This window comes from Euleptes europaea, chromosome 6 (assembly GCF_029931775.1).
Source record: "Euleptes europaea isolate rEulEur1 chromosome 6, rEulEur1.hap1, whole genome shotgun sequence".
Taxonomy (NCBI): Eukaryota; Metazoa; Chordata; class Lepidosauria; order Squamata; family Sphaerodactylidae; genus Euleptes; species Euleptes europaea.
Window position 1 is genome coordinate 10111828 of NC_079317.1, and position 12117 is coordinate 10123944.

Below are 12117 nucleotides of genomic sequence, written 5' to 3' on the forward strand. Positions count from 1 at the left end.
AAAAACCTGCAACTTTGGGAGCCGAAAGTGTTTTCTCATGCGGCGTGGGCGAAGTAAGTAAACAGCTGTATGGCTCTTGAGTCTTGCCGGGAGAGGCAGGAGAATGGGCCGAGGCTTTCTCGCCAGGCAGGAAATTGTGCAAGGGCTTGGCCATCTGCTAGGAGCCGCATTCTTTACTGTCAAACGGGTCTCTTTCTCAAGGCTGTTTGTCTTGGCCCTGTTCGGCATAAGTGGCGATCAGCGTTGGGCTGCCTTTCAGAAGAACTTCAGGAGATGTGTTCAGGACCAAGGGGCAGATATTTCTTTGGCAGTTGTCTCTGTTCATTTTCAAAAGCTGCCTTCTTCTGCCAACTCTCTCTCCTGTGCCAGGAAGATGTACTACAAGTCGATGTGTTCCCCCCCCACCGCCCACCCCCCACAAGTGTGTGAGTGCATCTATTTGCCCAGCACGCTAATGGAGTTTGAAGTGGCCTTCTTTGCTCCTTGGGTAAACATCGTGTTTAACCTGGCACTGTGTACCTATTGTTCAAGGGCTTATTTTTCTTACATAGCGATGCCTTCTTTTAAAATAGTTGTAGGGTGGGTTTGTATTAACACTCGGAGACATTTTCGGGCTCGCTGGTTTTCTCCTGGGGCTGCCAACATTTCATGGCACGTCTCGGTGAATGGTAGTCTTCGACTTCCCAGCCTTGGGAGCCACTAAGCCACAAGGATGTGACATCACAGCCATGTGACAGGAACATAAGAACCTAAAAAAAGCCCTGCTGGATCAGACCAAGACCCATCGAGTCCAGCAGTCCGTTCACACAGTGGCCAACCAGGTGCCTCCAGGAAGCCCACAAACAAGATGACTGCAGCAGCACCATCCTGCCTGTGTTCCACAGCACCTAATACAATAGGCATGCTCCTCTGATCTTGGAGAGAATAGGTATGCATCATGACTAGTATCCATTTTGACTAGTAGCCATGAATAGCCCTCTCCTCCATGATCATGTCCACTCCCCTCTTAAAGCCTTCCAAGTTAGCTGCCATCACCACATCCTGGGGCAGGGAGTTCCACAATTTAACTCTGTGTTGTATGAAGAAATACTTCCTTTTATCAGTTTTGAATCTCTCACCCTCCAGCTTCAGCAGATGACCCAGTGTTGTGGTATTTTGAGAGAGGGAAAAAACCTTCTCCCTGTCCACTCTCTCCAAACCATGCATAATTTTATATACTTCAATTATATAGGAAAGCGACATGCATACTGGATGGGGGTTACACTTCTGGGTGCGTGAACAAGATCTTGGGGTACGGGTGGACAGTAAGTGAAATAGGAGCAGCCTTTGTGATGCAGCGACAAAAAAAGCTAATGCGATCTCAGGCTGCATCAACAGAGGCATAACATCCAAATTGCAAGATGTCATAGTTCCGCTGTACACTGCATTGGTCAGGCCGCCTGGAGTATTGTGTGCAGTTCTGGAGGCCTCATTTCAGAAAGGATGTGGACAGAATCGAGCGGGTGCAGAGGAGAGCGACGAGGATGATCAGGGGACTGGAGACCAAGGCCTACGAGGAAAGGCTGAGGGACTTGGGAATGTTCAGTCTGGAGAAGAGGAGGCTGAGGGGGGACGTGATTGCTCTCTTGAAGTATTTGAAGGTCTGTCACTTAGAGGAGGGCAGGGAGCTGTTCCTGTTGGCAGCAGAGGATAGGACTCGCCAGAATGGGTTTAAATTGCAGGCGGAAAGGTACCGGCTGGATATTAGGAAAAATGTTTTTACAGTAAAAGTTGTTCAGCAGTGGAATCGGCTTTCTAGGGAGGTGGTGAGCTCCCCCTCACTAGCGGTCTTTAAGCAGAGGCTGGACAAGCACTTGTCAGGGATGTCTAGGCTGACCCTGCATTGAGCAGGGGTTTGGACTAGATGGCCTTTACGGCCCCTTCCAACTCTATGATTCTATGGCCTCCCTGGAATCAAGGCTGGGACCGTGGGCCGTAGCCCAAGAGAACCAGGGATGGAACGTACCAGCCAAGCACCAGACGGTGCCTTGCGGTGAGGACCAAATGAAAGGTCAGAGTCACGGAGCTACTGCCGAGTAACTGCGTTGTGCTGTTCAGCTCCTCTTGTGTAAAGTGAGGCAGGAGGCAAGATGGCCTTGCTCTTTACGCACAAGTACTAGGAGCAGGGCCTTCCAAAAGGCAGCCCCCCCCCCCGAAAGCAGTGGTTTAGTAGGGACTCCATGACCCAGCAGATACAGCTGTGTGACCCACATGTGTGGGAAATCTCTAGGCAAGAGTCGTGCAACTTGGTACATGTATTGTTCAAGCCCTTGAAAAACGGAGCTGGACAATCCTACACTTGTTCCTGGAGTGGGGGAAGTGTCATGTAGAGTCAGAATGTGAGACTAGGCCTGGGGAAACCCAAGTTCAAATCCTGGCTCAAATGTTATTCCCTAGGTGACCGTGGGCCTGGCTGTCTCTTTGGGCCTCACTTCACAGCGTGGTTGTGACGTAATGGAACTGGATTTTGTACGGAAGGCTATGCGTGGTTTGAATCCCTTCCTAGAGCCATCTCTACAGGGTCAGCATGTACAAAATGTATTTCCAGCCTCTGAATGGTTCCTTGGAGAACAGTACGTCCCCTCTGCTCACGACATAAAAGCTGATCGTCCCCTCAGCTCTACCAACCCTGCTAGTTTATTATTTTATAAAGGAAGAACCTCATGGCGGTTTAGTGGTCCAAGAGCACGTAGACATCAATCTTTATTAAAGGAATGGAATCTCCTGTATCCACAAACGTGGTGTTTTTCTTGCTGGAGCGTCATTTGTTTCTCCAGGCAACCGATCCAGAAAACTGCCGAGCTTGCGGGCGAGGGTTATTGCTTTAACATGTACTCTGGCGTTATCCAAAACGAGAGAACAAACGCTCGGAATACGCTTCTGAAGTCTGCTCGCAATGTGCTGAATTGCAGCTGAGTTGCCGTGCAAATATTTATGTTGAGCATGGAAAGCCATGCGCTTGCCGGGCCGGAGACATTGGCCATTCCCTCGCTCGCATTCCTGGCTTCGAGCATCGAGTCCTGCCAGCTTTGTACGATTGGTTCATGCGGAGCAGAGGCAGAAGGAGAACTCCCTTCGGCATGGACATTTCCCATTTTTATAAAAGGCAGAATCTCAGCAGGTTGTAATCGGTCTCCCTAGAGCCAGTGGGGTGTAGTGGTTAAGAGCGGTGGACTCTAATCTTCTTCTGTTCTAATTATCGTTACCACAACACCTAACCTCTTCACAGTTTCTTATCATTTTATGTAAATAAATCTGGTAACCCTGGTTGTTGTCACCGCAACAAAAAGCTAACTTGTATCCCTTGAATAAATTCTCCCCAATTTCTCGTAATTCCATTATTGCTTTCAAAAGCTCCATTTAATTGAAGGTTGGAGCCAGTACAGAAAGCCACTGATTAAGTAATGAAGTCGTCCATCCCCCCCCCCACTGAATGGTGTCAAGTTAAGTTGACATGTAAGCAAGCAGTGACAAGAACATCATGCACATTTATCTTTATATTGTACCACAAAATAATCTGATATGACATGATAAATAAGCTTTCAGCTGGGTCCAGCCAGCTATGTCACTCAATCTTGGCCAAATCCCCTCCTCAGGAGCCAGCGTGGTGTAGCACTGTAGTGGATAAAGCCGGCATATAAAAATCAACTCTTCTTCCTCTTTCTCCTCATTGCAAGCCCTGATCCACATGACCTTTGCCCGTGCAGGTGCAATGATCCCAAACATAGGTGTTTTTTTGGGAGGGGGGGGGTCAAAGGCGACCACCAGTGGAGAAACTGGTTGGAGCCAGCCCTTTGTACTTCCGCTGAGTATTTGCTGAAAGATGCTGCGTCGGCGTCGTTATTGAAAATGCTCGGCGCCACAATGGGATTTGTCAAGCCCTGATATACCTGACTCTGAAATAACTGGAGGAAGAACAACATAAGCTAAACAGCCGTCTCATTTTCTTCTCTTATCTGAATAACTTGGGAAACTGCATTTTTCAAAACCTGTGTCCTGTTGCAACAAAGGAGCCATTTGGCTTTGTTATCTTGATCGTGACGAGCGTTTTCCCACAAACACTGTTGAAAATAAATCACGATGGGTAGCCCTGTGAGTCTGTTTGTAGCGGTAGAAAAGAGCAAGAGTCCATTCTCTTCTCTACTTAAGGATAGACGGGCTCGCGTTCTAGCTGCATCTGAAGAAGTGAGCTGTGACTCACAAAAGCTCATACCCTACCAGTCCCCACCTGGGACTTTTTGGGTCAGTGTTGGTCTCCTAAGTATCACCTTAGACCATCCTCACCATCAAGGATATTCTTGTCATTTCTAAGAAACAGTTATGGAGTTAGGACGCCATCTTGTTAATCTAACCTGGACAATTGGTTTAAAATTGTATGTTTCAATCTTACATTTATATTGTAATACGTTGTGAGTTGTATTGTTGGAAGCTGTCCCGAGCCTGGCCTTGCCGGGAAAGGGCAGGGTATAAGTTAAATAAAATTAAAATTGAACAAACAAACAAACAAAAAAAACCTCATATCCTACCAGAAATTTTGTTAAGTACCCCCAAATTATGCACCAGATGGGGGAGAAACGGGTAGATTCTCCAAACCGTGCGTGTCCATATTAGTGACTCACAGCGATGTTGTCTTGTATGAATTGAGTTTCAGTTTATTGGCCCTCATCTTGCCCAGAGTTGCCTCCAGATACTGCTTCAGGGGTATGTTTTCTCAACTATTTTTACATTATCGGTAGGCCTCTATTTGTTTCCCGTCACGTCGATGTACCACAGATTGTTGCATAGGTACATATGGATAGACGGGCTACTCAAACTTTATAGGCTAGTAGATTTTTTTTTAAGTGACAAGACAGAACTAATGTACAAAACGAGAGGGATGTGAGTTTATTTTATAACTTTATTTTAAGTTTAGTTTATAATGACTACAACAACAAAAATAAAAAATAAAAACACTACAGCAGTAGGTTAAACATCCTTGTACAGTCGAGATATGTTCCAATACTTGGTGTAGTGGTTAAGAGCGGTGGTTTGGAGCGGTGGACTCTAATATGGAGAACCGGGTTTGATTCCCCACTCCTCCACATGAGCGGCGGACTCTCATCTGGATGCACCGAATTGGTTTCCCACTCCTCCACATGAAGCCTGCTGGGTGACCTTGGGCTAGTCACACTCTTGCAGCCCCACCTACCGTACAGGGTGTATGTTGTGGGGAAGGGAAGGTGATTGTAAGCCGGCCTGATTCTCCCTTAAGTGGTAGAGAAAGTCGGCACATAAAAACCAGCTCTTCTTCTTCCTCTTCCTCCTCTTCCAATATATGTTCTGATATTATACCTCAGTGCTTTTTACAGAAATCATACCATTTGTTGTATTAGCAGAACTTAATAAATGCAATTAGTACGATAGTTTTGTAGGCATCGTTATACTTTGTGATGCCCCCTTCTCCACATATTCTAGAAAAGGCAGCCATCTATTTAGAAAGTCCGTAGAGTAAGATAAACTATTTGCTACTTTGAGCTGTGAAGATATCTAAAATTAAAAGGTTCCACGCCTTCTTACACCACTGCCCAGTAGAAGGTATCTTTGAGGGGTGTTAGTTTTAAGTGTTTTGGGTGGAAAGGCGGCATAGGAATGTTTTAAATAAAATGCGTTCAGGGGTTCACAACAGTCCTGGGCACTTCTTCAGGTGCGGCATTTTCCCGAGGCTATGTGTTCTAGGGGTGCGCCTGTTTGGGGTTTCTTTATACCTCCGAGCTTGCGTGAAAACCCTGCCTGCTTTAGAATCCTGTCGTTCTGCCAAAAGAGTGGCGACGGACACCTGTTGCGGTTGTTTCCTATTGTTGAAAGAGAGCCCTATTTATATCCCTGTAGGAGAAGAAGAAGAAGAATTGGTTTTTACATGCCGATTTTCTCTACCTTTTAAGGAGAATCGAACCGGTTTACAATCTCTCTCCCTTCCCCTCCCCACAACAGACAACCCGTGAGGTAGGTGGGGCTGAGAGAGTTCGGAGAGAACTGTGACTATCCCAAGGCCACCCAGCTGGCTTCATGTGGAGGAGTGGGGAATCGAACCCGGTTCTCCAGATTAGAGTCTGCCGCTCATGTGGAGGAATGGGGAATCAAACCCGGTTCACCAGATTAGAGTCCGCTGTTCCTAACCACTACCCCACTCTGGCAAAAAGAGAGGGGCGGTTCTCGTGTGTATGTGGCAGTCTCTCCAGGCGAGAGAAGCCTTTGAAAGGCTTCCCATATTGAGGACCTTCAGGGGGATCATGATCTTGGACTGAGCCAGCCTTCTCGGGGAGCTTCCCTGGACGAGACCGGCTCTGTTGTCGGAATCAAACCGACTGAAGCCAACCGGTTTTCTCCATCCCTGGTTCTTTCGGGGCGGGAGAGTTTAGTCAACAATGGCGTTGTAATTATTTGTTCTGGCCATAGTGTGCTGTCGGATTGCGACGAGAAATTACACTGCGCTCGTAGCTCAGGCAGGGCTTGCCGCAGCCAAACAATCAACAAACGTGTCCCTTGTATTTAGGCTCCACACCCATAGGACCGCACCCCAGCCCGGCAATGGGGCCACATTGGGAGCAAAGTGGGCCGGGAGAGCCAGTGTGGTGTAGAGCTTAGAGCGGGCACCCCAACGTGATGCCTGCCAACACCTGTCCTGGTGCCCATCGAGTGTTTTGATAAAGTGGGCAGGGTCAAATGAAGCTTTTGCCCAGGAGGGCTTCTGATAGGCCACAGGAGACCGGATTGGCTGTGCAGATTTTAAAAAAACATTATTTTTTTATAATTTTAGCTATATTTTTAATTGCTCGTAACGTTTCCTTTTTTAATGTTTGCGCTTTGTGGACCTTGATCGGGTGGAAAGCTGGCATAAAAACATTTAAATAATAACAGTAACAGCAATAATAATGACGATAACGATAATTTTACCCCTAAAATTTGTACTTGTGGAGAGAGATTTTTCTCTCCCCCCCCCCCCCCGGTTCTGTGAATAAATCTACAAAGGCTGTTCAGCAGGCTTACTGTTGCTTCTTCGCTGCAGGAAAGAGCCATAGTCTTTGGCTGCAATGAAAAACAACACCTCTATCCTAAGTCTAGTGAATGGGCAGCATCGGGGCCTTACCTTAAGGACCACCTACTCCCGTATGCATTTACCCAAACACTTCAGAGGCCCAGCTTCAGGTGCCCTCATCATCTAAGGCCAGCGTGGTGTAGTGGTTAAGAAAGGTGGTTTGGAGCAGTGGACTCTGATCTGGAGAACCAGGTTTGATTCCCCGCTCCTCCACATGAGCGGCGGAGGCTAATCTGGTGAACGGGGTTGGTTTCCCCACTCCTCCACGTGAAGCCTGCTGGGTGACCTTGGGCAAGTCACAGCTCTCTTCGAGCTCTCTCAGCCCCACCTACCTCACGGGGTGTCTGTTGTGGGGAGGGGAAGGGAAGGTGATTGTAAGCCGGTTTGAGTCTCCCTTAAGTGGTAGAGAAAGTCGGCATGTAAAAAACCAACTCTTCTACTTCTAAGGCTAGAGGGGTGGAAACCTGAGAAAGGGCCTTATTAGTCACGGCAACAGTCCTTTGAAACTCTATTGCCAGGAAGATTAGTCTGTCTCCCTCTATCATTGTCTTCTACCAGTGGGTGAAGACTAGGGTTCCCAGGTCCCTCTCTGCCATTGGTGGGAGGTTTTGGGGGCGGAGCCTGAGGAGGGTGGAGTTTGGAGAGGGGAGGGACTTCAATGCCATAGAGTCCAACGGCCAAAGTGGCCATTTTCTCCAGGGGAACTGATCTCTGTCGGCCGGAGATCAGTTGTAATCGCAGGAGATCTGCTATTACCGGGAGGTTGGGAACCCTAGTGAAGACTTTGTTTCATCTGGCATTCTCTCACTACCTCTTTATTAGCCCTCGACCCTGTTTGTGTACCATTGTGTTTTTTAAAAAATTAATTGTTTTAAATATTTTTATGCATGTGTTTTAAACGCTGCTTTAACATTTGAAATGCTTGCTGCCTTGTGGAGCCTGTGTTGGGTGGAAAGGGGGCATAGAAGTGTTTTAAGTAAACAACTTTACGTTCAGCGCTCTTGTTAACAGCCCCCTTGTCTATACAAACCTAAGCTCGTCACGTGGCCCAAAAGGGGGCAGAAAAGCCCAGGGAGGGCCTGGATGCCTGGCGGTAGGGTTGCCAACCTCCAGGTACTAGCTGGAGATCTCCTGCTATTACAGTGGATCTCCAGCTGACAGATCAGTTCACCTGGTGAAACTGGCTGCTTTGGCAGTTGGACTCTATGGCATTGAGGTCCCTCCCCTCTCCAAACCCCGCGCTCCTCAGGCTCCGCCCCCAAAATCTCCAGGTAATTCCCATCCCAGAGCTGCTGCTGCTGCTTCTGCCTCCTCTTCCTCTTCTTCTTTTCCTTCCTCCTCCTCCTCCTCCTGTTGCGTGCCTGGAACTTTCCCACATGTGCGAGGAATGTTCTTTTTTCTCCACATGCATGTTTTATGTGATGCAGAAATTGCCTTTAGCAGTGGGCCGTGTTGAATTCTTTCTTCTGGGGCTTTTGTGTGTGTTTTGTTCTCAAGCGTCCCTTTTTGCACCTGGGTGCTTTTTCTCTTTCAGATGCGAGAGCTGCGTGGAGCTGCTGTTTGTCAGGGGGGCCGGGAACTGCCAAGAATGCGGCACCCCCTTGCGGAAGAGCAACTTTAGAGTGCAACTCTTTGAGGACCCCGCTGTTGACAAGGAGGTGGAAATCCGGAAGAAGGTGTTGAAAATGTGAGTGCCGAGTAAGCCCTATTGAGATAGGTCTGGGTTTTCCTGTTCTTCTCGTAGGGATTAGCTTTAGCTGTGTTTAGGCAAGAGGTGGTTTTAAACAGCATACAAAACTTCCTTATTTTGGCTACCCTGAGCTACAAAATGTGTACTGTGGTGTTGTTTAATGGATACGAGCCAAAAGAACTGTGTATTTATTTATTTGCTATTTGTTAACTTTATAGTCTGTCTTTCTCGCAGATTACAAACATTTAAACCGATGCAATAGGAACAACTATAAATCATTGCTATAGGATAACTATTTAAGAGTATATAAGCCAGCATGCTTAGGGTTGCCAGCTCTGGGTTAGGAAATACCGGAGCCTGAGGAGGGCGAGGTTTGGGGAGGGGAGGGACTTCAATTCCAAAGGCTCCATTTGCCAAAGCGGCCATTTTCTCCAGGTGAACTGATCTTGTCCCGGCTTGAGATCAGTTGTAATAGCAGGAGATCTCCAGCTGCCACCTGGAGGTTGGCAACGCTAAGCGTGGTGTAGTAGTAAGAGTGGCAGCCTAGGATCTGGGAGATCCAGGTTCAAATCCCTGCTCAACCAGAGGAGGTTTCTGGGTGACCTTGAGTTAGTCATGCAGTCTCAGCCGATCCTACCTCACAGGATTGTTGTGAGTATAAAATGGAGGCGAAGAGAATGATGTAAACTGTTTTGGCTTCCCACTGAGGAGAAAGGCAGGGTCTAAATGAAGACAGTAAAAAAAATACCAGTTATCGGATGACCAGCTTGTTCTGCAGCAAACAGAATATAATTTGCTTTGTCAAATGGCCAATTTGTATATATGTAGTAATCTTTATTGTTTACAACAATCCTGTCAGTTCTTCAGTCTAGTAGACATAGACTTACATGTTAGCCCTAAAAGATATAAAAAGTTGATTGAGATATATTTTGTGAGGAAGAAAAGCAATCTTGCAGTCAAAACGGCGTGTGGCAATTAATGTACAAATATTTGCATTTTAGCAAGTGTTTGTGTTTAAGAACAGATTTCTTCAAACAAACAAACAAACAAAAAACCTTCAGGTGCTTGATTGGCACATGTAGAGAATTATATATGCAAATGTGCATCCTTTAAACCATTATTTAAGTATTCTTTTTTCTATATTGCATAAACTGTAAATATCATTATGTATGTTTTCACCAGGATGTCTTTCGAACTGATGTCGCAACTCTACCTTTCCCCTTCCATCCCCTTCTTTTGTGCGCCCGTTGCTTAGACGATAACCCTGAAGGCAAAATTTGCTTTGACGTATGGCACTTAGTTTCTGTAGGCACTCAAGAAAGAATAGTGTTTATTTATTTAGCGCAATTTTAAGCTGTCTGTCTACCCAAATGGGCACTCAAGGTGGTTTAGTAATGTCCCGGGGCGAGCCCCTCCCAGAGTCGCCCGGGCCGTCCGAAGCCTTCCCCCCCCCCCGGGAGAAGGGTCCACACTCACCGGTGGAGGGAGGGGGCCCGAGGGCGAGGCGGTCCGCCCCGCCGACGGCAGACAGGCCGGCGGAATCTCCGCCCTGGTTTCCTCTCCAGGGCCCACCGGAGAGGACGGCCAGGGTCGCCCAGCCGCAGCGCCGGCTGCGGCAGGAACGGGCCGCGCGCCTACACCCCGCCCCGCTCAACAGCTGAGCCTTGTACGGGCGCGGGCGGGGCAGGAGAGAGCACGGCGGCTCGCAGCCGCAAGGCCAGCCACGTGACCCGACTTCGGCCCTTATTTGGGAACTCCGGGGCGGGCCTTAGGGAGGAAGGGGCGGGGCCTCTCTGGCCTGGAGGGGATATAAGGCCAGAGAGGAGCCTGGGCCAGGGAGGAGCAGCAGCACTAGGTGGCAAGGGCTGAGCTGACCCAGAGCAACCTGGCTGCCTCCGAGGGGGAGACAAGTTCTGATTCCCCCTTGGACTGGTCTGAGGCTGAGGAGGCTCCTCGGGTCAGGCTCTCCTCCAGGGCAGAGACCCCAAAGGTGCCAGCGGCGCCGGGGAGGCGCGACAAGTAATAAAACATAAAACTAGAAAACATTCATACCCACCAAAATCTGTAACAATTCAGGACAGCCTAAAATCTAGGTAAAACTCAATTTAGTCCTTTTGGGATACATGAGTTTTTCGTAAACAGTGGAAGGGTGGTCTGTTGTCTGTGGTTGGCAGGCAGGAAGGCCTTATCCGTCACGCTGTCTTTGTGCTTTTACGCCACTCTTCTTCCAAGGAGCTCAGAATGGTGTACGGAGTTCTCCCTTTGCCCATTTTGCCATAAGGGCAGCCCTGTGAGGTACGGTAGGCTGAGAGAGTATAACTGGCCGAAGGTAATTTGGTGTGCTTCATGGCTCAGTGGACATTTGAGAGTCTTTTTTCCAGGTCTCCGTTTGACAGTTTCACCACTGTACCAAGCTGGATGTCCCATTCCACCGTACTGGCCCTTATGCGGGTCGTCCCTCACTAGCTGAACTTATGAAAGGGTATGTTCCCTTAACAAGACTTCCCTGGATGATTTCGGGACCCAAGCAGGCTAATACTGGTAGAAGCAGTCCTTTAGAACAGAGCCATTTAGAGCTTTAAAGGCCTCAATTAGTACTCTGATTAGGAGTAATAATTATTCTAACCTAGTATCGTATAATATTCAAGCTTTTTTGATATAGGAGCCTGCAAGTTTTTAAATTAGGGTAGCATTTTGCACATGAGAAAGAGTGGAAATGTAGTTAGTCTGATCTCTTCCTGTGATTATCTCTGTTTTTTTTTAAATTTCACAAAATTTATATCCTGCCTTTTTGCTCTCATAAGGGCCACCAGGGTGGCTAACAAATTAAAGCATACATAATAAAACCACATTTTAAAAACTATTTAAACCAAACCAAATCATTAAAAGCAGAGCTAAAATACATTCCAAACAACTATTAAAACTTAGGGTAGGAGGGAGCGATCACCAAGGATTTCGAGATGAAACAAAAAAGTCATCACCTGCCGGTGGAAGACTGCAACAGAAGGGGGCAGGCGAATCTTCCTGGGGAGAGAGTTAAAGTTCTGGTGCCACTACTGAGAAGGCCCTCTCCCAGGTTTCCATCCACCTATGTGTTGTTGTGGTTAAGAGCAGCGGACTCTAATCTGGAGAACTGGGTTCGATCCCCCTCTGCTCCACAGGAAGCCTGCTGGGTGACCCTGGGCCAGTCACGGTTCTTTCAGAATTCTTTCAACCCTCCAGAGGCAGGCAATGGAAACCACCTCCGAACATCTCTTGCCATGAAAACCCTACGGGGTCACCATAAATCAGCTCTGACTTGACGGCACACACA

At 47.8% G+C, this 12117-nt stretch overlaps 1 protein-coding gene across 1 annotated transcript in view; it reads left to right on the forward strand.

Moving 5' to 3' along the window:
- MNAT1 (MNAT1 component of CDK activating kinase) overlaps window positions 1–12117 on the forward strand; it is a 132358-nt gene that overhangs the window by 35233 nt on the left and 85008 nt on the right. The window contains exon 2 of the mRNA XM_056851073.1: window positions 8649–8801. Coding sequence (XP_056707051.1) covers window positions 8649–8801 — 153 coding nt within the window. The remainder of the gene's footprint in view (window positions 1–8648; window positions 8802–12117) is intronic.